Below are 27,101 nucleotides of genomic sequence, written 5' to 3' on the forward strand. Positions count from 1 at the left end.
GTGTGGGACCTTGTGCACCAATTGGCTACCACATTCACAACAGCAACTACACTTTAAAAAGTAATGAATTGGCTTGTGAAACACTTTGGGACATCCAATATAAATGCAAGTTTTTTCTAACAGACTAACTTCATAGGGACTGTGTTGCAAAATGAAACATTACCTGAGTGAAGCTTTGACATTTTTGGTGCAAAAATACTGAAAATACAGCAGATTTTACTGATTTATTTTAGTTGTTCCTAGAATGTGGGCATCGCTGTCAAGATCAGCATTTATTGCCCATCCCTAATTGCCCTTGAGAAGGAGGTGGTGAGCTGTCTTATTGAACTGCTGCAGTCCTTGTGGTGAAGGTGCTCCCACAGTGCTGGTAGGGAGAGAGTTCCAGGAGCTTGACACATGGACGATGAAGGAATGGCGATATATTTCCAAGTCAGGATGGCGTGTAACTTGGAGGGGAACTTGCAGGTGATGGTGTTCCCATACACCTGCACCCTTGTCCTTCTAGGTGGTAGAGATTGTGGGTTTGGGACATGCTGTCGAAGAAGCCTTGGCAAATTGCTGGTACACACTGCAGCCACAGTGCGCCGGTGGTGGAGGGAGTGAATGTTAATGATGGTGGATAGGGTGCCAATCAAGCGGGTTGCTCTGTCCTGGATGGTGTCGAGCTGCATTCATCCAGAGGAGTATTCCATCACACTCCTGACTAGTGCCTTGCAGTTAGTGGAAATGCTTTGGCGAGTCAGGAGGTGAGACACTCACCACAGAATACCCAACCTCTGACCTGCTCTTGTTGCCACAGTATTTATGTGGCTGGTCCAGTTAAGTTTCTGGTCAATGGTGACCTCAAGGATGTTGATTGTGGGGGATTTAGCGATGATAATGATGTTTTATGGCTTGTTGGAGATAGTCATTGCTGGCGGTTGTGTGGCATCAATGTTACTTGCCACTTATCAGCCCAAGCCTGAATGTCATCCAGGTCTTGCTGCATGTGGGCATGGACTGCTTTATTATCTGAGGTGTTGCGAATGGAACTGAACATGGTGCAATCATCAGTGACCATCCCAACTTCTGATGGAGGGAAAGTCATTGATGAAGCAGTTGAAGATGGTTGGGCCTAGGACACTGCCCTGGGGAACTCCTGCAGCGATGTCCTGGGGCTGAGATGACTGATCTTCAATAACTACAAACATCTTCCTTTGTGCTAGGTATGACTCAAGTCCATGGAGAGTTTCCCCACCCCCGATTCCCATTGACTTAAATTTTACTAGGGCTTCTTGATGCCACACTCAGTTAAATGCTACCTTGGTGTCAAGGGCAGTCACTCTCACCTCACGGACCAAGGCTGTAATGAGGTCTGCAGCTGAGTAGTCCTGGCAGAACCCAAAATGAGCATCAGTGAGTAGGTTATTGGCAAGTGCCACTTGATTGCACTGTCAATCATTTGCTGATGATGGAGAGTAGACTGATGGGGCGGTAATTGGCCGGATTGGATTTGTCCTGCTTTTTGTGGACAGGACATCACTGGACAGTTTTCCACATTGTCGGGCAGATGCCAGTGTTGTAGCTGTACTGGAACAACTTGGCTAGAGGCGCGGCTAGTTCTGGAGCACAAATCTTCAGAATGACAGCCGGGATGTTGTTAGGGCCCATAGCCTTTGCTGTATCCAGTGCACTCAGCCGTTTTTTGATATCACGTGGAGTGAATCAAATTGGCTGAAGACTGGCTTCTGTGATGGTGGGGACCTCAGGAGGAGGCCAATCTGGAACATCCACTTGGCACTTCTGGCTGAAGATGGTTGCAAACGCTTCAGCCTTGCCGTTTGCACTCACGTGCTGGGCTCCGCCATCATTGAGGATGGGAATATTCATCTCCCATTAGTTGTTTAATTGCCCACCACCATTCACGACTGGATGTGGCAGGACTGCAGAGCTTTGATCTGATCCGTTGATTGTGGGATCGCTCAGCTCTGTCTATAACATGCTGTTTCCACTGTTTAGCATGCATGTAGTCCTTTGTTGCAGCTTCCTCAGGTTGGCACCTCATTTTTAGGTACACCTTATGCTGCTCCTGGCATGCTCTTCTGCACTCCTCATTGAACCAGGGTTGGTCCCCTGGCTTGATGGTAATGGTCGTGAGGGATATGCCAGGCCATGAGGTTACAATTTGTGGGGGGGACTACAATTCTTCTGCTGGTGATGGCCCAGAGCCTCATGGATGCCTAGTTTTGAAGCTATCCCATCTGTTCTGAATCTATCCCATTTAGCACAGTGGTACTGCCACACAACACGATGGAGGATGTCCTCAGTGTGAAGACAGGACTTCGTCACCACAAGGACTGTGTGGTGTTCACTGCTACCAATGCTGTCATAGACAGATGCATCATTGACAGGTAGATTGACGAGGACGAGATCAAGTAGGTTTTTCCTCTCGTGTTCGTTCTCTCACCGCCTGCTACAGGCCCAGTCTGGCAGTCATGTCCTTCAGGACTTGGTCAACTCGGTCAGTAGTGGTGCTACCGAGCCACTCTTGGAGCTGGACATTGAAGTCCCCCATCCAGAGTACATTCTATTCCCTTGCTACCCTCAGTACTTCTTCCAAGTGGTGTTCAACATGGAGGAGTACTGATTCATCAGCTGAGGGAGGCCGGTAGGTGGTAATCAGCAGGAGGTTTCCTTGCCCATGCTTGACCTGAAGCCATGAGACTTCATGGGGTCCAGAGTTAATGTTGCGGACTCTCAGGGCCACTCCCTCCCGACTACATACCAGTGTGCTGCCACCTTGGGTGGGTCTGTCTTGCTGGTGGGACAGGACATACCCAGGGATGGTGATTGAGGAATCTGAGACATTGGCTGAAAGGTATGATTCTGTGAGTGTTGCTTGACTAGTCTGTGGGACAGCTCTCCCAATTCTGGCACAAGTGCCCAGATGTTAGTGAGGAGGACTTTATAGGGTCAACGGGGCTGGGTGTGCTGTTGTCATGTCCGAAGTCGGTGCTGAGGTCGATGCTGGGGCTTGCTAGGGCATTTCAGAGAGCAGTTAAGAGTCAACCACATTGCTATGGGTCCAGAGTCATATATAGGCCAGGCCAGGTATTGGCAAGGATAATCAGGGCCTGTTTGTAAAATATGTGTGAGTTATTCTTTATATTTCTCATCCATATCCGCTTTCTTGTAATGAGTGCTAATACACGGAGTGTGCCAACTACAAAATTAAACCACTTGGAAATGAACAGAATCAGAGTTTGAAAAACTGCATTAACAGGTGAGCAGGACAATGATAAATGCTTTACTTGTAACATTGATACGAGAGCCAGGCTCAGTAGCAGCTGTTCTTCTCTTCATCATTAGCATTGCAAGATTTACTTCATGTTTTGCAGGCAGTCACATGTAGTGATATTGCTTCATTTCCTGCTGCACCTCTTCCAGAGCCTGATCAAAGGTGAGTGGTGGAGACCTACGACTGCTGACAAACTGGACAAGAAAAGGATGCAACAGGTTAAGATGGCACAGATTTAACAATTGGCAACTCTCCACTTTAGTGTGTGTAAACAAACAAAAACATTGCGCTCGTCTGCTTTAAGTTGGCAGCAGTTTCACCTCTGAGTCAGATGCTCGTGGGATCAAGTCCCACTCCAGAGACTTGAGCACAACATCTAGGCTGGCACTCCAGTGCAGTACTGAGGGAGTGCTGCACTGTTGCAGGTACAGTTTTTCAGATGAGATGTTAAACCCTCTTGGGTGGATGTAAAAAAATCCCATGCTACTATTTCAAAAATAGCTGGGGAGTTCTCCCTGGTGTCCTGGCCAATATTTATCCCTGATCATTATCACATACCCGTTTGTAGGACCTTGCTGTGTTCAAATTGGCTGTTGCATTTCCTACATTACAATAGTGACTACACTTCAAAAAAGTACTTCATTGGCTATAAAGCACTTTGAGATTCTGAAAGGCGCTGTAGAAATGCAAGTCTTTCAGTTTTCCTGTGAACCTCTATATGCTAGCATTCCCATTCAGTGATGCCTTACAAACCAACTTCATAATCAGCTGCCAAGATTCCATACTTTGAAATTTCTTTCCCCCACCTCCTCTTCCTCTTCCTCTTATATACACTTGAAGTGCCGTATCCCACAGGGCGATGGACCAAGAGCTGGAAAGTGGGATTTGGCTGTATAGCTCTGTCAGCCGGCATGGACACGATGGGCCGAAATGGCCTCCTTCCGTGCTGTAAATTTCTGGGATTTAACAGCCTCCTTAAAACCCAACTCTGAACTCTCCTCCGAATTTTGGCTCGGCATCTATTTTTTGATTATGGTTCTGAAGTCCTTTGGGATGCTTTTCTACATTGAAAGCGCTATATAAATGAAAGTTGTTATCAACTTGAAATGAGTGTGCAGTGTGAATGCCTCCTCTCCGCTTCAAAGGATGCAGGGAGCCAAGCAGCACTGTTGGAGAGGGAGTGGGGGGACTGTAAAGTCCCAGTGCATCAAAAAGATTGCTTACTTACCTCTTTAGTTTCTTCCAAGGTCATGTAATGGTAGTTGTCCTGTTCTAACAAGGCCACCACAGACAAGTAGAGATGTCGACTGACTTGCACAAACTGCCGGGTCAGAGTGAGCTGCTGTTTCAGCATGTCGTTCAGAGCAAAGATGGCAGGACTGTATGCTGTCAGTGCTGTGGATTGGACAAGCCAAGGAGGGAAATGAGCGACACACTGTGCTGCAGTACAATGATCTACAATCACAACACTCACCTCAGGACAGGCAGGTTTAATTTATTGCACAGTTAATTTAATTGTATTTTTCATACAACTGTGCGTCTATTTAATGACAGGACTGACGCATGCCGTGTTTCTCTTCCTTCCCCACCCTTTCATCCAGTGGCAGGCTGAAGTCAGGAGGGCTCTGGGTCTGATGAATGCAAAAATTCCATCATGTTGTTTTAACACAGCTTGAAATTGTGGGACTCTGTTCCCAGCGCCAAGTCTCGTTCAACAGGATGATCGGGCGCCCAATTTGCAGTGCATCTGATCAAAATCAATCTGACAATGTACCAGACTGATCAGCTGCCCCACCCGGCACTTCTAATTTCAGATTACCATCTCAACTTTAGTCACTCACCCCCTCCCTTCCATATTTTATCTATCACATTATCCATCCTAATAGTTGGAAAGGAATGCTGATTAACACTCCAATACCTTAGCTGTGGCATTTTGAGAAATTTGATTTAACAGCAAACTATCCAAACAGTTGGAACCAAAAGTTCAAACTACAGATTACCCACTGACAGGTTTATGTGCTGCATGATATAGTGTCACATTTAAATGCAATTTCTGGTGTGTCCACACAAAAGCTGGTTTTGAAAGGAGAGCAGTTTGTGCAGTGTCAACGAATATCACTAAGAATAGTTGGTCATCCATCTACATGACAACTTCAAAGTAATGCATTGTATGTGAAGCGCTTTGAGACATCCTGAGAAACACAATAAGGTGTTATATAAATGCAATTCTTTCTTTTCTTTGGCAACCGTAGTTCTTGCAAGTAACTTCACCGTTGAAAAATGTAGGCAAATTCCTCCAAGAGATTCAAAGTGAGATTATTGTCCCCAAATTTCAAAAGGAAGAAAATACAGGTTAAAGCCCAGTCCTTCTGCAAGCTGGTCATCAATATTGGAAGACGACATAAAGGCTACAAACAGGCTGTCAAGTCTCTCGGACTATACCCCAGGGAAGACTTTTATCCCATCAGTCTGGTCTGCATTTGAACCCAATCCCAGTCCCAGCTCCGATATATATTTTTTTAAATGCAATGTTCTCAATGAGTACAGATTTAAACAGAATTCAATGTTTTGAACAGCATTAATTCTACTTGACTCCAAGTTACTCAGCTCCTTGTCCCTTAGTCCTAAATGAAACCTTAGTGATTTATCCATAGGCTCAAACATCAGTTTACTCCATCCCCAGTCCCCCATATTGGATTCCAGCACAGAGACTGCTATTTCCCCTCACTGTCCCCTAGTCCAGTACAGAACTTGCTGCACATCGCACAGTAGCTTCACACCTCATGCTTTCCTCAGCACTGTATTCCCATTCTACTATGGATCTGAGAGGCTGCACTTCAGCCTCCATTTGACATCATCTTGACAAGTAAAATGCTAAATGTTTACCTTCCATTGCCTCAGGGCTGATAACGTGACTGGCAATGGGTGTGGGATCCACATATGCAGCTCCAAGAGACGCTCCTAGTACAGCCAGACCTTCCCCTGTGGAACGAGTAGAGAATGCTTATTGTTTTGTGCCACAGTGGATAACCTGACCAGCAGCTGCATTTGACACACAAGCTATATACAGTTGTTGGACTGTTCCATGCAGAGGTGAACTTAGTTGCGAATGAGCTGTTTAAATGCAACTATGAATTAAACACTTGATCAACTCCCAACTAATAAACTTAACGAGAACTAAGTCAAGGATGCGAAAAGGCCACCGAGTCCATCAAGCGCATCATTCTAGCTTTCTGATTTAGCCAGACACCATTACATTACTTAGCAGGTTACTGCAAATGGTTATCATAGTATCGGTAAAGAATTTGTTTCTTTGAAGATTTGTTTTAAATTTCAGGATAATGGGTAGCTGGTCATTTATCTGTGTTAATTATTTGTAAGTACCATTGTTACTATGCAAGGAAATGAGATTTCAAAGGCTTTTTTGGCATAAGAGATGAGAGAGAAGGCTGTTTGATAGACTCTGGAAATTCAGGTGGTGTGTACCTCACAAGCAGTCAGCTGGCTTGGTGAAGAGTCTCAGTAACTTTCATACTGGTTTGTGTAGTATGAAGGTTTAAATAAAATATCTGATCTTGCCATTATTACAAATGAGTGTGTGTAATTCCGACGTTTAAAGCAACAAAGCGAAAAGAGCAAGAAAGCTGTCTAATACGGGTCACCACTGGGATACCGCAAGAGCCAAGTTTTGATAATGGCGGCCATTACACGAAAAGTCGGTGGCCATTGCACTCCGCAGCAAGGCCGACGATTTCCAGTGGTAACAGGCCTTAAGGAACGGGGCAATTTCAGCCTCTTGATTCCTTGAGCAAGCCCAACAATTAACTGTAGGCAAGACTGGATTTCAAACTCAAGTATGGTACTGCAGACTAACTCACACACCAGAGCTATAACTAAGGTAGGCCCACAGCTACAACTCATTCTACAATCTGTGCATTACAACAATTTTACGAACAGACTCGGGAACAATTGATCCTATGGTCACTCGGCGGGACTGGAAGAAAGTAAAGGAAATAAACACTGCAACAAGGCTGCCAGGAGTTGTAAACAGCCAGTCATCAGACCACAGGGAATGGAAAGAGACAGTTTGTCGGCAGACCAACAGCATATTGGTAAATCACTTGTAATAATCATGTATTGCATTTGCAACTTTGACTCCAGGCCAGAGTTTCACAGGGTTATGGACTGCTCTCTAGGTGGGAGGGAGCCTCATGGTAGCAGACTGTGCTCCAGGATTATTAATTTCTACACACCTTCAACAGCAGTCCTTACCCGCCCAACTGCTTCACCGAGATATATTGGGATTAACTGGGGTAAGGAGAAGGGAGGAACGATTGGAGGAGGGGAACAAATCTGTAAATAAAAATAAAAATAATTCACAAATCAACCTCTGGGCCAGCTGTAGGTAAACCCGGATGGCTGCGTCTGTATTGCTGTATCTTTTACAGTCACTTTAGTCAGTCCCGACTCTCGCATCCTTCTCACTGAACAGGAAGATTCAATGCTTGTTGCCAGCTTGGACTGGTCTGGAGTTGGACTGGAGGACGATGAATGGTAAGTGCTGTTGTCAGAGTAATTAATCTTTGACTGCTCCTCGGATGACTGCTCAACACAGGATTCGCTCTGGTCCAATTTTACTGAGGACACTTCACAGTCAGAGTTTTCAAAGTCCTCCGAATACTCAGAACACAGAGTGCTCTCATCATCCCCCGTTAATCGCCTGTGCAGCTTCCCTGGAGAGTTCTTTTCCTTCCTCGACACATTAGAATCTCCATTCAAACATTCGGAGATTTCACTTCCAGTGGCAGCACTTACTGTCTGGATCTCACTTTCCAAGTCACTCTCGTCTTTCTCCCTTGAAGGTTTGGTGGGTCGGGAACGTGGACTGACCAGCTCATTTGCCATACGTAGCCCGGAGGTGTGAAAAGCAGATTGCTTGCTCTGATCACCCGAGGATTGGCTTTCTTTATTCTTAAAAAAAAAGGCAACAGACTGCATCCTTAGAAAACACTCCATGATAACAGAGCACAAGTAAATAACTAGCGATATAAATAGATATATTACTCTACTCGATCAGTCCCCTGCTTGGGTTAGTAACATATACTATAGTTCCCCGATAGCTTGGTGGGCAAGTGCGTTGCCATGTGGAACTGAACCATGTAGACCAGAAAGTTCTTGGATGTGATTACTAATCCATGTAGTGGGCTGATCTCAGACAGGGAGCACTACAATTGGCCTCAGTGCCCTGGGCTAGGGAGTGGGGGTGGGGGGAGTGAAAAATCAGCCAGGCCTCCTACTCCTGAGTTGTACAGATCAATAGTCCTGCAATAACATTGTCATACAAATAAAACACTCAGTTCACTGAATATTGCATATTGCAGTTCCACTGATGTCTGGCTGGTTAAGATTTTCAGGCACTCACTGGGTATTTCTCGCGAGCTTAGTGCCAAGGACGATGTAAAGCAATCCCTCACTCCTTACAAACTGAAATGTGATCACAAATGTGCAATATCTGGTAATGTAGTGAGTGTTGCCCAGGGTAGAAGAGAACATCCTTGTTGCTGCAATATGCTCATTGCAAATGACGCAAGTATTCTTATTCTTTTAACAGTGGAAGAGTAATTACTGTCAGACTATGTGGCTTAGGCCATAAACTATCAACCATGATTATATTAGAAGTAAACAGTAGAAAATAGGGAGGTTAACAGATTTAATTACATTTAACTTACTGTTCACTCAGTTCACAAAATAATAAAATACAGAATGCTTCATCAATTCTTCTAACACTGAACCTGGACCAGTGGCCCCAACACAAAACTGACATGGGAGGTTCAGTTTGCCCTCGTGGTGTGGTACCTTCACGTGTTCCTTTCCATGTCAATAGAACAGGAAGAATTGCTGAACTGCTTCAAGGCTGCCAAATATATTCTGTGCCGAAGCAAGGAGCTGTCAATCACCCCATTCCCGAGACATCACAAGTAAGCAAAGTTGTCAGCTGTCGATCACAATAGATTTCAAAGCCTCCCAGAACATGCAGCCATCCACCAGCTTTGATCTCAAAGTTATTCCCCTTTTGATAATTTTTAAGCAAACATGCTACTGGGCTGTGGGGAAAGAGCAGGGGAGTGGATTAATTGGTTAGCTCTTTCAAGGAGCCAGCACAAGCACGATGGGCCGAATGAACTCCTTCTGTGCTGTATCATTCTATGACTCTATACATATTGCACTGCGCATCAAAGCACTGCATCACAGCTATACTTGTATTTTCTATTTAACCCCTCCTTATAATCTCCTTCTGCAAAGCAACTTCTCTGGGAATATATGACATGCTCACATCTCTGCCTTTGTCACTTTATGGGTGGCTCATGAGGTGTATGAGAGCAGGCCTGGAGAGAGACAGACTAGAAGGATGCATGTACCTGCCCAATATCCTGAGCATGGTGGCAGGGGTCAGCTTCATTGAAATATATTATGGACGAGCTCCAAAAATACCTTTTGATTGGCAGCTTGCCCGTTTGGGGATGGGAAATTACATGCAGCTGCAAAACTTTAAATTCTGTAACAGCTTATAAGAGCCGGCACTGCACCAGATAGTTGACAAGGCAGGATGGAATAGTTCAAACTAAACAATCTCAATCTAGGACAAACAGATTACCTTCACAGTCAGTGCTGTTTTCTGTTCTACAGCTGGAACCAAATCATCCAGAGTCAAGATATTTAGCCTGAAGTCTGAAACAGACGTAGAATACATGTTAGAAAGTGACATGGTATTTAAATTATAACAGAGCAATCTGGTTATCAAGAGCACTCTCCCTTATAACACCAGCTTCTGAAATACTGTCTCCTAAATGTAATTGTGCACTGTTTGCTTGAGCCTGGGAGCAGAAATTTTATGTAGTACTGATATCAGCATGGGAAGTGCTGCCCACAGCTCATTATCCCTTCACAGTTCTACACAAAATGGCTGTACCCAAACAGAGCTTCCTATATGTGAGATCATATCTATTAGAAGTCTATGTAAAATATCAAACTAGCTGTCAGACATGGCCTGGGACAAAAGTACAAAACATAACGGCCCGGAATTTGAGGTGCTGATGCTGGCGGACGCGGAGCATACACCATTGCAAGCCTTCTGAAAGGCCCCTCATGTTCCAGCTTTCCGCATGCGCTGTGCATGCGTGAATACCCGGAACTTGCGATCGGTCAAAATATGCCTCGACAGATCTACCGAACCAACTACTACCCAGCAATTGCCCACAAAATTCTTACGGCTGATAAAAGCAGGCATAGGGCTTGCTTTCACCAGCGTAAGGGCTAATATAAATCTTAAATTAAAAAATTTTCAATAAAAAATGATGCACACTTAGAATTAGTTTATGCAAATATTGGCCTGAATTAAAAAGTTTACATTCGTTTCCAAAAAATTTTTTAAAATTTTGTATTTGTTGTAATTAAGGGACTTATAATTAAATTTGAAAATCAGAACATTTATATTTATTAAGAATTGTCTAAATTGTATAATTATTTGGGGATTCCATTGTATGTCATTAGGAGATTCCTTTCGGACTGCAATAGAATCCTCTTTTCACATTGGAGGACCCGGCCCACGTGATCCCAGGGATGCTTCCGAACCGCCTGCGTCCCTGGGATCCTTGGGCCTTTATGCAGACCTACACCTGCAGGCCGAGACCTGAACTCTACATAGCTGTGGAGCCAAGAGGTAAGTTGAGAAATATTTTGCAGGTCGGAGGCGTACTCCGGAGGTACGCTTCCGACCGCAAATTCAGGGCCAATTAAAGCTTCCCTGCCAGCTTAGTAGGCAAATGCACCATGCAGTGTATTAACTCACAGAAACCAGGAGCTTCCAGGTTAATCACGGACAGTGCTGGGTTTGCTGATCTCAGCCTGGATAGCAGTTGGGACACTACGAGAGCCTTGGTATCCCTGGGCTACACAAAAGAGAAAAGATAAATCAGATAGGGTTTTTACTCCTGTTTGTTCTCTGGTGACTTTTGCTGCAAAGTACGTGTGTGTAGATGGCAGAGGAGGACAGGATAGATTCAGCTGTGATGCTCCCCACATAGCAAGTAGCTTGTCAATATTCACTGTCTATTAAGGGAGAGTCTAAGTCTAGGGAGAGTATTTTTTTATCCAAAGTACTCCTCATTTCACACTGGAAAAGACAAATCAGGTTTATTTTTTCTTTAAAAAGTGTTGTTACCAAGAGAAGCAACACCCACTCGTCCCATGTCCTAGTGTAACTCCATGGAAAAAGGGACCATGGCTTTAAACCAACTTGACAGATTTTCTGGCGCTATTGGACTCCAGGAAATTAGGTTGCCAGCTAGGAATGAGTTCAAGAAACAACTGGATATATTTCCAGAGAAAAAGAGGATAGGTGAATATGGTGAGAAATCAATATGTAGTTGATATCATTTGAAAAAGGGGCATTTTTGTTGGACCAAATGACCTTTCCCTATTGCTAAAATTTCCCATGTTTCTGTACTACTGCTCCACAGTGTGGACAGATACAGCTGGAAACAAAACTGTGAACAGTCTGTCAAACTTTACACTCATCACCAGATCCAATCAAACAAGATGCCTAAAATTAGGTACAAAGGGCCCAAGTTTCCACATGATTTGCGCCTGATTTTTAGGAGCAACTGGTGGAGAACGGACTATCTTAGAAATCGCAATTCTCCACATTTTTTTTTCTGCAGTTCTAGTCAGGTAGAACAGTTCTACTTTGGAACAGAATTTTTTCTTCAAAAGGGGGCGTGTCCGGCCACTGACGCCTGATTTCAAAGTTTCCACAGTGAAAACATACTCCAAACTAAAGTAGAATGGAGCAAGTGAAGATTTTTGTAGAACTGAAAAAACCTGTTCTACACATTAAAAAAATCAGGCGCGGGTTACAAATTAGGCGTCCAGAACGAGGTGGGGGGGGGGGGGGGGGAAGGGAAGTCATTAAATTCTACAATCAATCCTTATTTATACTTCTACAAATATTATACAAATAAATCCAACCTGAATAAACATTTATAAGCAAAGAAAAGATTAAATAAACCATCTTCCTACCTGTGTGAAAGTGCTTGAGGCACAGAGAATGCTGCAGTCAGCCTGAGGCGCCCGTTCTTTCCTGGGGGAGGAGAAGAGGGGAGAAGAGGCGCCCGTTCTTTCCCGCGGGGGGGGGGGGAAAGAGAGAGGAGGCGCCCGTTCTTTCCCGCGGGTGGGGGGGGGGGGGGGGGGGGGAGGGGAGGGGAGGCGCCCGTTCTTTCCTGCGGGGGGGGGGAGGGGGAGGAGAGGAGGCGCCCGTTCTTTCCCGCTGGGGGGTGGGGGGAGGGGAGAGGAGGTGCCCGTTCTTTCCCGCGGGGGGGGGGGGGGGGGAGAGAGACAGTGAGAAGGCTGCAAGTGCTGATGGCAATGTGCTTTTATTTAAAAAAATGTTCAAAAATTAAACAGCTACAAAGAACTACAAAAATGGCCGAGTGCCAATGCTTTTTTCACACTGAGCATGCGCGAACGCTCCAACGCACACGTGCAGCGTTGGCGGCAGGAAAAAAAACTAATTTAAATAGTGTCCGCCCCCTCCCACTTACAAAATCGCCGCAAGTGTAGGCTCCGCCCCCCTGGGCGCCGCGCCAGGCAGACAAGGAGCTGCAGAACGCTCCAGAATCGCGATTTTTTTTTTAGGCGCCGTTTTAGGCACGAAAAACAGGCGCCCAGCTCGGAGGGGCGCCCGTTTTTTATCGTGTGGAAGCTTGGGCCCAAAGAGATACTCACCATCACAAGTCTCATTGTCAAGACTGCGGACATCCTCAGCAACAGAAGGTACAGTAAAGAGCTCGTCCAAAGATTTAATCTCACTTTGTTCGGATGGGGATGATGGGAGTCGTTTCACAAATCTCATTCTTGGCGACCAACTCAATTGAAGGGAGCCCACACTGGGTGGCGAAGGCATTCTCAATTGGGTCCTCAAGACAGACTAAGAGTAAAACAAGCATGAGTCAATAAAAAGTCAGGAACAAGCGCAACCAAATATTTATAAATTCTTGCTTCCACTCTAAAAATGAGTTCTTAGGTGACTGAACAGTCCAATATGGGAATTACAGACTCTGTCATAGGTGGGACAGATAGTCGTTGAGAGAAGAGGTGGGTGGGACAGGTTTGCCGCACGCTCCTTCCGCTGCCTGCGCTTGATTTCTGCACGCTCTCGGCGATGAGACTCGATGTGCTCAGTGCCCTCCCGGATGCACTTCTTCCACTTAGGGCGGTCTTTGACCAGGGACTCCCAGGTGTTGATGGGGATGTTGCATTTTATCAAGGAGACTTCGAAGATGTCCTTGAAACGTTTCCTCTACCCACCTTGGGCTCACTTGCCGTGTAGGAGTTCTGAGCAGAGTGCTTGCTTTGGGAGTCTCGTGTCAGTCATGCGAACAATGTGGCTCGCCTAGCGGAGCTGGTAGAGTGTGGTCAGTGCTTTGATGCTGGGGATTATAATCAAATTGAACAGTTACACCTAGTCCAAAGATTATATAGAATGGGAAAGGTCTCCATACCGTACTGAAGCCTGGTCCTCCAACCATCTGTGATGTTTTCACCTTCCTAGTTACAATGGTTCTCAACACCCCATAAATAGGAAGTAATATTCAACATCTTGCACATCACCCCAGAAAGGAAGGCAAGTAACAATTCCCTCAAGATTAAAGGGACTTCACCAGCTGAGAGTCAGAGGCTGTGTACTTGAGCAGCATGGCAGCATGGCCCAGAAGGCTGAGCGGCCCCCGACTGCGAGCACCATCGGAGCAGGCCGGGGAGCGGAAGGAGCAGCGTGGCAGCATACCACTCCAGGGAGCAGCACGTGCTGGAGCAGGAGAGCAACGGCAGTGAAGAGGGACGTCACCAAGATCCAGGTCGGTGATTGGAGCGTGGGCAGGTTCAGCAGGAGCGGCAAGGTCAGGGCGAAGGAGCGGTGAGAGAATGTAGAGGGATGTGATCAGGGCCCAGGAGAGGCGCGAGTTCAGGGCCCAGAAGAGGCGAGGGCCCAGGGGCAGCACGGGCCAGTCCACACTGCGATATTGTGCGCACTGGGTCCGTGCAGCAGAGCTGATCTCCAGTCGTCTTGGTTAATCCTTGCACTAGACCAAGACCTAGCTCTGTCAAGCCCGTGTGGTGGCTGGGGTGCAACGGCCACCACACGTTTAAAAAAAATCCACGCACAGGCATCTTCCACCCTTGAAGATTTAATTTGGGATGTGGAATTTTAGGTCATTCATTGAAATACCTGGGAACTTTTTGACGTGGAAGCAAATCATCCTCGATCCGAGAGACTGCCTATGATGATGACTTACAATGCAGCTACTGAACAAGAGAATTCTTACAAAAAGTCACTCCAGGGACATTGCTGGTGAAAACAATGTTTTTAAAACGTGGCTTTACCCCGACTCTCTAAAATCATTCAAGATAATTACAGAATTTTCTGTTTTGTCACAGCGTGACAGCCCTTAACTGTGACTATAAAATGTTGACCAAAATTCTCACCAGTCTTGACTGATTTAATTCACCCAGATCACACTGGCTTCGTAAGAGGATACCTCTTGGCAGACAAAACGTAGAAGTTGCAACACAGAAACAGGCCATTCGGCCCAACCAGCCCGTGTTGACATTTACCCTCCACATGAACAAATAGTCCATTACCACCCTGTATGATTCAATGTGGTGCTCCTGCGTGGATACTATCCCTAGATGCAGAAAAGGCTTTCACCCCAGGTAAAATGGAACTCATTCTCCTTATGCTCGAGCAAAATGTCTTTGGGGCACGCTCAGATGAGAAGGGACAGAAGGATAAACTAAGTAACTATGGACCAATCTAAGTTCATAGGAACATAAGAAATAGGAGCAGGAGTAAGGCCATCTGGCCCTTCGAGCCTGCTCCGCCATTCATGGATGATCTGATCTTGGCCTCAACTCCACTTCCCCGCCCTCTCCCCATAACCCTCGACTCCCTTATCTTTAAAAAATCTGTCTTATCTCCACCTTAAATATATTCAATGACCCAGCCTCCACAGCTCTCTGGGGTAGAGAATTCCAAAGATTCACGACCCTCTGAGAGAAGAAATTCTTCCTCATTTCCATTTTAAATGGGCGACCCCTTATTCTGAAACTATGCCCCCTAGTTCTAGATTCCCCCCATGAGGGGAAACATCCTCTCTGCATCTACCCTGTCAAGGCCCCTCAGAATCTTATACGTTTCAATAAAGGTCACCTCTCAGGTCTTCTAAACTCCAATGTGTATAGGCCCAACCTGCTCAATCTTTCTTCACATGACAACTCCTGCATCTCAGGAATCAACCTCGTGAACCTTCTCTGAACTGCCTCCAATGCAAGTATAACTAAATGTCCTGCTACTACTTCCTTAATAATTCCAGGTGTGGTCTCACCAATGCCCTGTACAGTTGTAGCAGGACTTCCCTACTTTTATACTCCATCCCCTTTGCAATAAAGGCCAACATTCCATTTGCTTTCCTAATTACTTGCTGTACCTGCATGCTAACTTTTTGTGTTTCATGTACAAGGACCCCCAGATCTCTCGGTACTGCAGCATTTAGTAATCTCTCCCCATTTAAATAATAATTTGCTTTTTTATTTTTCCTGCCAAAGTGGATAACCTCCCATTTTCCCACAGTATACTCCATCTGCCAAATTTTTGCCCACTCGCTTAGCCTGTCTATATCCCGTTGCAGATTCTTTGCGTCCTCCTCACAACTTGCTTTCCCACCCATCTTTATATCAGCAGCAAATTTGGCTACATTACACTCGGTCCCTTGATCCAAGTCATTAATATAGATTGTAAATAGTTGAAACCCCAGCACTGATCCCTGTGGCACCCCTAGTTACAGTTTGCCAACCTGAAAATGACCCATTTATCCCGACTCTCTGTTTTCTGTTAGTTAGCCAATCCTCTATCCATGCTAATATATTACCCCCAACCCCGTGAGCTCTTACCTTGTGCAGTAACCTTTTATGTGACACCAGAATGCTTTCTGGAAATACAAATACACGACATCTACTGGGTCCCCTTTATCCACCCTGCTCGTTACATCCTCAAAAAAACTCCAGCAAATTTGTCAAACATGATTTCCCTTTCATAAAACCATGCTGACTCTGCTTGACTGCATTATGATTTTCTAAATGTCCTGTTACTACTTCCTTAATAATGGACTCCAGCATTTTCCCAGTGACAGATGTTAGGCTAACTGGTCTATAGTTTCCTGCTTTCTTTCTTAAATAGAGGTGTTACTTTTGTGGCTTTCCAATCCACTGGGACCTCTCAAGAATCCAGGGAATTTTGGTAGGTTACAACCAATGCATCCACGATCTCTGCAGCCACTTTTTAAAACCCTAATTTGCAGGCCAGCAGATCAAGGGGCCTTGTTCACCTTTAGTCCCATTAGTTTGCCTAGTACTTTTTCCTCTAGTGATAGTGATTGCTTTAAGTCGTTTCCACCACCCCCCCCCCTCAAATAGCCTTTTGATTATCAATTTATGGGATGCTTTTAGTGTCTTCTACTGTGATGACCGATATAAAATATGTGTTCAAAGTCTCTGCCTATTCCCCGTTTCCCATTATTAATTCCCCAGTTTCATCCTCTAAGGGGCATAGAAAACATAGAAAATAGGTGCAGAAGTAGGCCATTTGGCCCTTCGAGCCTGCATCACCATTCAATATGATCATCGCTGATCATGCAACTTCAGTATCCCATTCCTGCTTTCTCTCCATACACCTTTAGTCATAAGGGCCACATCTAACTCCCTTTTGAATATATCCAAAGAACTGGTCTCAACAACTTTCTGTGGTAGAGAATTCCACAGGTTCACGATTCTCTGAGTGAAGAAGTTTCTCCTCATCTCAGTCTTAAATGGCTTACCCCTTATCCTTGGACTGTGACCCCTGGTTCTGGACTTCCCCAACATCGGGAACATTCTTCCTGCATCTAACCTGTCCAATCCCGTCAGAATTTTATATGTTTCTATGAGATCCCCTCTCATTCTTCTAGATTCCAGTGAATACAAGCCTAGTCAATCCAGTCTTTCTTCATGTCAGTCCTGCCATCCCGGGAATCAGTCTGGTGAACCTTCGCTGCACTCCCTCAATAGCAAGAATGTCCTTCCTCAGTTTAGGAGACCAAAATTGTACACAATATTCAAGGTGTGGTCTCACCAAGGCCCTGTACAACTGCAGAAAGACCTCCCTGCCCCTAAACTCAAATCGTCTCACTATGAAGGCCAGCATGCCATTTGCCTTCTTTACCACCTGCTGTACCTGCATGCCACCTTTCAACGACTGATGTACCATGACACCCAGGTCTCGTTGCATCTCCCATTTTCCTAATCTGTCACCATTCCGATAATATTCTGCCTTCCAAAAGTGGATAACCTCACATTTATCTACATTATACTGCATCTGCCATCCATTTGCCCACTCACCCAACCTGTCCAAATCAACCTGCAGCCTCTTAGCATCCTCCTCACAGCTCACAGCTCACACGTTTACTTTAGCTACTCTCTATACCTGTAGATGCTTTTACTGTCTGTTTTTAGATTTCTTGCTAGCTTACTCTCAAACTATCTTCTCTATTATTATTTTTTTAGTCGTCCTTTGCTGGTTTCTAAAAATTTCCCAATCCTCTGGCCCGCTATTCTTTGCAACATTGTATGCCTTTGTTTTCAATTTAAATACCATCCTTTACTTCATTAGTTAGACATGGATGGCTTGCACCCAGGCTCTCCCATGACTCTCCCCATATCCTTACGGAGGGAGTCACAGCATGCAGGGAGGTTCTCTTCCCTTCCAATAGGCAGAACAGACCTCCACAGGTCACCAATGCAGCCTGGTTGCACATTGCACAGGAGGGCACAAGCACGGATGTCGTCAGGAGGACCTGGTTGCAGTGGCACAAACATTTCAATTATTTCAGTAGGCCACGAAACGTTACTGCAAAGCCACGCTCAACCTCATCCTGCTTTGCCACTCATCACAAGCTCATTACTCTGCCTTCCCTACCCTACTCCTGCACATCCTTACTCACACCTCCACCATGTTTCTCTATCTATGTTATTACTTCCCCATCTCAATAGCCACCACTCACATTCACCCTCATCCCAGTCCAATCATACCAAGTAAAAAGACACAAGGTTAGGTAGGCACTTGTATGCTGCATAAAGCTCAATCTGTGTTCCAAATGCAGTAAGCAACGACTTCTGAGTTTGGAAAGTGAACAGCTGTGAGGTGGGAGATTGGATAGGATATTTGCAGCTGCCAAGTAAGGATATGTTTCGATGGTCCCGACTTCTGTACCTGACGTGATCCCCGAGCATATTTGTGGGTGATCCAGTAAAATGTAAAGCTGAGCGCAAAAGACTTCTTAATGGGCTGCTAACAAGATCATAATGACCTCAAGTGCCTCCCCCACCGCTGCGTGTTGGGTTTTTCAGTGCCGACAGACCTGACATTTGAGAATGGCACATGGTGGCGGATTGACAGTGAGGTCCCGACTCGCTATCAAAAACAATGTTTCCCGCACACGACCCCGCCACCAGATGCACCCGACGACCTGAAAAATCTCCCCTAATTTCTTGCTGCGATAAAATCAAACTCTGAGTGACTTTTCTTTTTAAATCCTCCGCCCTGCTGCATATTATTGAATAATTACTTTGCCTCAGTATTTAACAGCACGACTGGCAAGGTGTACATGACAGTAAAGAAAGAGATCAAATAAGATATAAAGACATTTAATCTAGAAAGGATGAGTTCATTGATAAACTAATCAAATTTAGAGAGGATAAAACCCATGGTTCAGATGGATTGCACCCACAGGCATTAAAATAAATTAAGATATGGCACTATTACATATATAAGCGAGTGCAACTCCAATATTTGAAAAGGGAAATAAACAAGTCCAGGGGACGATAGATCAGTTAGCTTAATGTTGGTGATAGGAAAGATCATGGAATCTTTACTCAAATATGTAATTGAAAAACATCTAGAAACAGAAAGTATAATAAAGTAGTCAGTACGGATATCAAAAGGGAAGGCCCATGCTTTTGAAGAACTAACAGAAAGAGTAGACAAGGACAATGTAGTAGACGTACTATATTTGGATTTTCGAAACTCCTTAGATAAGTTACCGCATAATAGACTTGTGTCTAAGGTTGGAACATGTGGAGTCAGGGGACAAATAGCAGAATGGATAACAAGCTGGCTACAAAACACAAAAGAGAGAGAAATAGTTAAGGGCAGCAAATAAGACTGGCAAAAGGTGGAAAGTGATGTTTCACAAAGATCCATGCTGCAACAACTGCTGTTCACCATTTGCATAACGATTTGAACTCTGGAATGATGTGTACAATTGTGGATGACACTAAATGGGGGGGTGGGGGTGTAGTTAATACAGAGGAGGACTGCGACAAAATACAAGAATGAATAAACTTGCAGAATGGATGTGTAATTGGAAAATTAACTTCAATATAGTTAAGTGTGAGTTGATGAATGTTGGTAGGAAGAATAAAGAGGCCACATAATCCTTGAAAAAAAGAATCTAAATGAGGTAGTGGAGTAAAGAGATCGGGGGTTACAGAAATGCAAATCACAAGCGATGCAGGGTAATTTGCAGGGATAAGATATTAAAAGACAAACCAATCACTGGGATTCATTTCTAGAGGGATAGAACTGAATAGCAAGGGAAGTCATATTAAACTTGTATAAAACCTTGGTTAGATCTCACTTATTGAGAACATTTCTGGTTTTCAAATTATAAAAAAGGATATAGATGCATTGGAGGAAATGCAAAATAGATTTACAAGGGTGATAGCATTCAAGGATGAGAGGTTATAATTATCAGGAAAGATTGAACAGACTGGAGCATTTTTCTCTAGAAATGGGAAAGCTTAGGGTGACACGATAGAGGTCTTTAATATTATGAAAGGGTAGATGTAGAGAAGATGTTTCCACTTATGAGTAAAATAAAGCAACGACTTGGATTATATAGCACCTTTCACGACCACTGGACGTCTCAAAGCGCTTTACAACCAATGTCGTGCTCTTGGAGTGTAGTCACTGTTGTAATGTGGGAAAAATGGCAGCCAATTTGCACACAGCAAGCTCCCACAAACAGTAATATGATAATGACCAGATTATCTGTTTGTTATGTTGAATGAGGGATAAATATTGGCAAGGACACCGGGGATAACTCCCCTGCTCTTCTTCAAAATAGTGCCATCGGATCTTTTACGTCCACCTGAGGGGGCAGATGGGGCCTCGATTTAACGTCTCATCCAAAAGACGGCACCTCAGACAGTGCAGCACTCCTTCAGCACTGCACTGGAGTGTCAGCCTAGATTTACGTGTTCAAGTTCCTGGAGTGGAACTTGAACCCACAACCTTCTGGCCAAAACTAGGGATCATAAATATAAGATAGTCACTAATACTAATAAATCTAACAGGGAATTCAGGAGAAACTTCTTTACTCAGAAAGTGGAACTTGCTACCATGTGGAACAGTTGAGGCAAATAGCACAGATGTATTTAAGGGGAAGCTAGGTAAACACATGAGGGAGAAAGGAATAGAAGGATATGCTGATAGGGTTAGATGAAGAGTGGTGCGAGGAGGCACGTGTGGAGTATAAACACTGGCATGGACCTGTTGGGCCGAATGGCCTGTTTCTGTGCTGTACATTCTGTGCAAAAATAAATCAGGCTGGGGCATCGAAGCATTGGTAGGGAATCCAAGGAGCAAAACAGGGCACCAGGCAGGCAGGGCAAGCCCCTAGTGGGAACAGGTTGGGATGGGTGGGTGTGTGGTGGGATGGAGCCCCTCAAAGGGCGGTGGAGAGCCATGGTGTGGGGGAGTAGGAATCACGTATTCTGTTATATCTTGAACCTGTTTTGAGACTACCAATCTGGGTATTTTATTGATGCTGCAGAATCACCAGTCAGTCTGAAGGGCGAGAACATTGTTTTGTGTTACAAATCTGCTTCTGGACAGTGCCCTCACTCCTGGATCTGATGTGGGCTCAGAGACATTAACACTGATTTCACAAACCAGTTTCAATCTCCTTGGAGATTATTTCATGATATTTTTGTTCCTAATTTCCCAAATATTGTAGCTGTATTTCATTATTTTGACGTATTCACACAACAAGACTTTTACAAAGTCTGAAATAGGGGTGATGAAATCTCTTTACTCTCTCAGTTGTAGATAAGCTCTTAAAATAAGTAAGTATTTGAAAATGTATGGGTTAATCAAGGACAGCCAGCATGGATTTGTCAAAGGCAAGTCACAGTTTATAAATTTAGTAGACTTTTTTGAAGAAGTGACCAATTAGATAAATAAAAGGGAATGTAGTAGCAGATATGGACTTTCAGGAAGTTTTCGATCCGGTGTTACAAGAGGCTTGTTACAAAATTCAGACACATGATACAACATGAAATGCAGCAGCATGGACAGAAAAGTGGCTGATAGACAGGAAACAAGAGTCAAGGACAAATGGGTGTTGCTCAGACTGGCGAAGAATCGGAAGTGATGTACCGGAGGGGTCACTTTTATGCTCGGTGTGTATCTGGACGATTTGAAGTTAAGCATAAAGAGCAGTTGGTAGCAAATCTTGAAAAGTAACGGGTTTTGCAAACAGTGAGGAAGTCTGTGAAAGGCTTCACGAAGACAGATAGATTAATGGAATGGGCAGACGGGTGGCAGATGTAATTTAATGTGGATAAGTGTGAGGTAATAGATTTTAGGTGGAATAACCTGAAATGAGAATTGGTATACCCACTCAATAAAAAAAATGCTTAAGGGTGTGGATGAACAAAGATCCAAGGGTTCAAATACACAATTTCCTGGAAGTGCAAGTACAAGTGGATAAAACCATAAAAAAGGCCAACAGCAGTTTGAGTTTTATTAACAGGGGCATAGAGTGCAAGAGTAAAGAAGTAATTATAAGCTTGTACAAAATATTAATTAGATCACAGTTTGAGGCACCCCATTATAGAAAGGACTTTAAAGCCATAGGAAGTGTCCAGTGTAGATTAATCAGGGATGGGAAACCATGGTTCTGAGAAGAATGAATAGGGCAAGATTAATTCTACTGGAGCAGCAAAGGCTAAGAGTAGACTTTTACATTATGAAAGGTTTTGATAGTCTTTCCTGATTCACCCTATTTCCTCTGGTTGGGGAGTCAATGATGAGGCCGTAAATTATCTTAAACAATAAGGGGATAAAGGGTTATGAGGAGCGGGCGGGGAAATGGAGTCGAGTCCATGATCAGATCAGCCATGATCTTATTGAATGGCGGAGTAGGCTCGAGGGGCCGTATGGCGTACTCCTGCTCCTATTTCTTATGTTATGTTTTTATGAGTGCCATCTATTTGAAATTGAGAGTGAGGGGAGAGGTTCTTTACATGGATAGATGCGAGAGTGAAATGCTTTGCCACAGTGAGTGGTTGAGGCAGAGACCATTGCAATTTTTAAGGGAAAATTGGATAAACATTTGAAGCAGGGGAAGGTACAAGACTATAGGGAGAGTGGATTGCTCAATCAAAGAGCTGGATCAAACAAAATACTGGTTTTCGGCACATGCGCATCGCACGCAGAGAACCAGCACTTGCGGGGCATCTTCGGGCAGGTACGCACATCGTACACACTCGGAGAGGCCGCAATTCACGGCCCAATATCTCCTTTGTAGCTCGGTGTCAAACTTTGTCTGATAACACTCCTGTGAAACCTTGGAATATTTTATTACGTTAAAGACGTTATATAAATGCAAGTTGCTATTAAAGTAGTATTGTGCGTGTACACTACCTGGTTGTGCAATTTGGAACTGTGTTGTGGAGTCCCTTGCGATCTTTTTAGAAGTTCACTTTCATCGGAGAGCTCTAGGGAGCCTCCCAGCATTCTTCCCATTTCCTCCTCATCACTGTCGATTGTGACCACTCTGGCTGGAGTTTTAGGATGCGAGTTATGCTTGCCTCTCTTGGAAGATCCCATTTCTTTCTTCTGATCCCTAGCATTGAACCCCTGCTTCACAGCAGTATCTGCCATTCTCTTCAGGAACTTGCCCCCTTTTCCGCTTAACTCACTGCTTGACTTGGGGGAAAGTTGCCTCTCATCAGGCATCTGCAAATCCTCATCCGAATCAATCATAAGTGCACTCAGTTTTCTGCTCATAATTTTATTTTCTATTTGTGCCAGTCTGGCAAGCGCAGCACTGGAGGATCTGACCCACGTGGAGGCAGCAGCAGGTCTTCTTGTGTCTGCTTCATTAGCTTTCTTCAACATGCTCTTGCTCACGGTGGGACTTTGCGATATTGCCAATTTGTTTGGCTTCTTCAAGAACCGATTGCCAGTCAATGGCAGCTCACTGATGCCTTCTGCTGGCTTTATGTTGGCTGCAGTTTTGGAATATTGATTTTCTTTCCATTCTCTGTCCACTGTGTCCTCTACTGAAAGGTCGCTTAGGTCACTAATTTCATGCACATTGAAAGGATTAATCTTCAGGGCACTGCTTTTCTTATAGAGAGTGTTCATATAATCCTGTAAATACAAGAGTGATAGTTTAGAAAACAGTTACTGTTGCCACCTCATAGAGAAAGCATGTAGATTCAGTGGTAGATCATACCACATGGGTTTATACCTGCAATTCCCAATCTCAGTTGAGCTAAAGGAAGAGGTATTGAGAGAAAGTGAGAAACTTCCAACATAAGGTGGGGGGGGGGGGGAAATAATTGGGAGGGAAGGTTTGTATACCTTTGAACTGTGAGATTAATAGCTTGATTGGCAGAACTTGCATATAGGTACCTGACTCCTTCCCTGCTAGGAAATGAGAGTAACCCTAGGGATTCTGTATATTTTAACTGGGGGAAAAAAGTGTATATACTTGAGCTAGCTTGACAGCTTAGTTAGAAAATGCATGATGTGGTGCAGTACTAAGGCATGCAGGTCACTTCATTGATCTCAGCTGAAGCAGCAGTTGGGGCCCTACAGAGTTAAGGGGAAAGAAAAATAACACACAAAGGAAAAGTAAACAGAATGATCTATAACATGGAAAACAGGAGATGGCCAAGTGGCAGAAGTGATATTAACATTAGAGAACATAATGAGGAATATCAATGAAAGAAAATACTTTTTTTTATTCATTCCGGAGATGTGGGGGTCACTGGCAAGACCAGCATTTATTGTCCAATCCAAATTTCCCTTGAGAAGGTGATAGTAAGCTGCCTTCATGAACTGCTGTAGTCCGTGTGGTGAAGGTACTCCCACAGTACTGCTAGGGAGGGAGTGCCAGGATTTTGACAAAGCGACAATGAAGGAACGGTGATGTCAGGATGGTGTGTGACTTTGAGAGGAACTTGGAGGTAATGGTGTTCCCATTGCCCTTGTCCTTCTAGATGGTAGAGGTCGTGGGTCTGGGAGGTACTGTTGAAGAAGCCTTGGCGAGTAGCTGCAGTGCATCTTATAGGTGATATACACTGTAGACACGGTACACTGGTGGTGGAGGGAATGAATGTTTAAGGTGGTGGATGGGGTGCCAATCAAGCTTTATCCTGGAATGGTGAGCTTCTTGAGTGTTGCTGGAGCTGCACGTATCCAGGCAAGTGGAGAGTATTCCATCACACTCCTGATTTGTGCCTTGTAGATGGTGGAAAGGCTTTGGGGAGTCAGGAGGTGAGACACTCGCTGCAGAATACCCAGCCTCTGAACTGCTCTTGTAGCCACAGTATTTATGTGGTTGGTCCAGTTAAGTTTCTGGTCAATGGTGACCCCCAGGATATTGATGGTGGGGAATTCAACAACGATAATGCTATTGAATGCTAAGGGAGGTGGTTAGACTCTCGCTTGCGGGACGTTTCCGCGCGGATCATTCTGGAAGTTGTTCCTCCCCCGGGCGGTTCAGGACCCGGTGCTGCCCGCCATCCATCCGCGGCCCTGCCTGGGGGTGGGGGGGAGAAAGAGAGCAGCGTGCGGCGGCCCAGCCCGGAAATCGGCACGGTCCCGGCCTGCAAGACCATCAGCAGGCCGGGACCATTGGTGGGAGCAGCGTGTGGCGGCAGACCACTACAGGGAGCAGCGTGTGCTGCTGCAGGAGGGCGACGGCTACAAAGCCAGGTCGCTGATTGCAGTGCGGGCAGGCACAACAGGAGGGGCGAAGGAGTGGGAAGAGACCATAGAGGGAAGTGACCAGAGCCCAAGAGAGGCGTGAATCTGGGGCCCAGAAGAGGCGAGGGCCTAGGGACAGCAAGGGCCAGCCCACACCGCGATATGTGCACACGCTTGGTCTGTGCAGCATGTAGTTTGGGATCTGGAATATTAGGTCCTTCATTGAAACACCTGTGAACTCATCCCTTTTTGGCGTGGAAGCAAGTCATCCTCGCTTCGAGGAACTGCCTATGATGATGATGTTGGAGATGGTCATTGCCTGGCACTTGTGTGGCCCAAATATTACTTCTCAAGCCACTTATCACATATGAGATACAAAGTGTGGGGATAGATAGACAGAGAGATGGAGAGACAGAGAGACAGAGAGACAGAGAGAGAGAGAGAGAGAGAGAGAGAGAGAGAGAGAGAGAGAGAGAGAGAGAGAGAGAGAAGAAAACTAAACAAAAAGAGAAAAGGGCAAAGTCGAGCAGGAGCCAAGTAAAAAAAAATTGCAGGTCGACAACAAGGGTGTCAAAAAGGTACTTTTTGCAAGACAATTGTTCATTACCTGCAGTTCGTCCCCAGAATCCTCGAAGCTTTCTGATATTCTCTGCCCAGCGAGTTGAGCCTGGGCTCTCGCCAGGGCGGAACTCCCTAGTCCACTTCTCCTGAACATCCTAACAAAAGCAGAACACATGGTCTGGAAAGGGGAGTCACAGAACAGCGTCCTTTCAGTGATAAATAAATACTCATTTGCACAAAACACGTTCTCTGTCTCCCTGCCCCCAAAACAGCCCCACTGTGACAGCTTTGTGAGTTGTATGGGCCAGTTGCTAACTAGTAGTTACTTAGGGGTGATATTTTTATGTATCACAGAACGTAACTTAAAATGCAAAGGAAAGGGTCCCCCAAGGCTTTGTGGGTAAACACACCTTGTCTGGGCTGAGCTGGAATAGTGGGGAGGTCACTGGTTCCCCTTATCTACCCTACTAGTTAATCATATTAATGATTTAAGTACCCCATTACCACTTCCTTAATAATATTTTCCAGCATTTTCCCAACGACTGATGTCAGGCTAATTGACCTCTATTTCCCCGTTTTCTCTCTCCCTACTTTCTTAAATAGCAGGGTTACATTTGATACCTTCCAATCCACTGGGACCATTTTAGAATCCAGGGAATTTTGGAATATCACAACCAATGCATCCACTATTTCTGCAGCCACCTCTTTTCGAACCCTAGGATGCAAGTCATCAGGTCCAGAGGATTTGTCTGATTTTAGTCCCATTAGTTTCTCAAGTATTTTTTCTCTACTGATATTAATTACTTTAAGTTCCTCACTCTTATTAACCCCTTGGTTCCCCACTTTTTAGTATGTTTTTTTGTGTCGTCTATTGTGAAGACAGATACAAAATATTTGTTTAAAGTCTTTGCCATTTCCTTTTTACCCCCATTATAATTTCACCTGTCTCAGCCTCTAAAGGGACTAACACTTAATTTTGCTACTCTACCTTTTTACATACTTGTAGAAGCTCTTGCAATCTGTTTTTATATTTGCTAGTTTACTCTAATTCTATTTTCTACCTTATCAATTGTTTGGTCATCTTTTGCAGGTTTCTAAAGCTCTCCCAATCCT

The 27,101-nt window shown here is 44.7% G+C and overlaps 1 protein-coding gene across 2 annotated transcripts in view; it reads right to left on the minus strand.

Moving 5' to 3' along the window:
* Positions 1-3,267: 3,267 nt before the first annotated feature.
* The window catches only part of c18h19orf44 (chromosome 18 C19orf44 homolog), a 30,712-nt gene continuing 6,878 nt past the window's right edge, over positions 3,268-27,101 (minus strand). The window contains exons 2-9 of one of the 2 annotated variants that reach the window (XM_070860070.1): positions 26,035-26,143; positions 23,133-23,864; positions 13,061-13,262; positions 9,933-10,006; positions 7,666-8,248; positions 6,164-6,259; positions 4,506-4,672; positions 3,268-3,471 (exon numbers count right to left, since the gene is read on the minus strand). In XM_070860070.1, coding sequence (XP_070716171.1) covers positions 3,382-3,471; positions 4,506-4,672; positions 6,164-6,259; positions 7,666-8,248; positions 9,933-10,006; positions 13,061-13,262; positions 23,133-23,864; positions 26,035-26,142 — 2,052 coding nt within the window. In that variant the 5' untranslated portion in view covers position 26,143 and the 3' untranslated portion in view covers positions 3,268-3,381. Of the gene's footprint in view, positions 3,472-4,505; positions 4,673-6,163; positions 6,260-7,665; positions 8,249-9,932; positions 10,007-13,060; positions 13,263-23,132; positions 23,865-26,034; positions 26,167-27,101 lie in introns of both variants that reach the window. The other variant, XM_070860069.1, reaches the window with a different exon arrangement.

The sequence above is a fragment of the Pristiophorus japonicus genome, chromosome 18 (genome assembly GCF_044704955.1).
Source record: "Pristiophorus japonicus isolate sPriJap1 chromosome 18, sPriJap1.hap1, whole genome shotgun sequence".
NCBI lineage: Eukaryota > Metazoa > Chordata > Chondrichthyes > Pristiophoridae > Pristiophorus > Pristiophorus japonicus.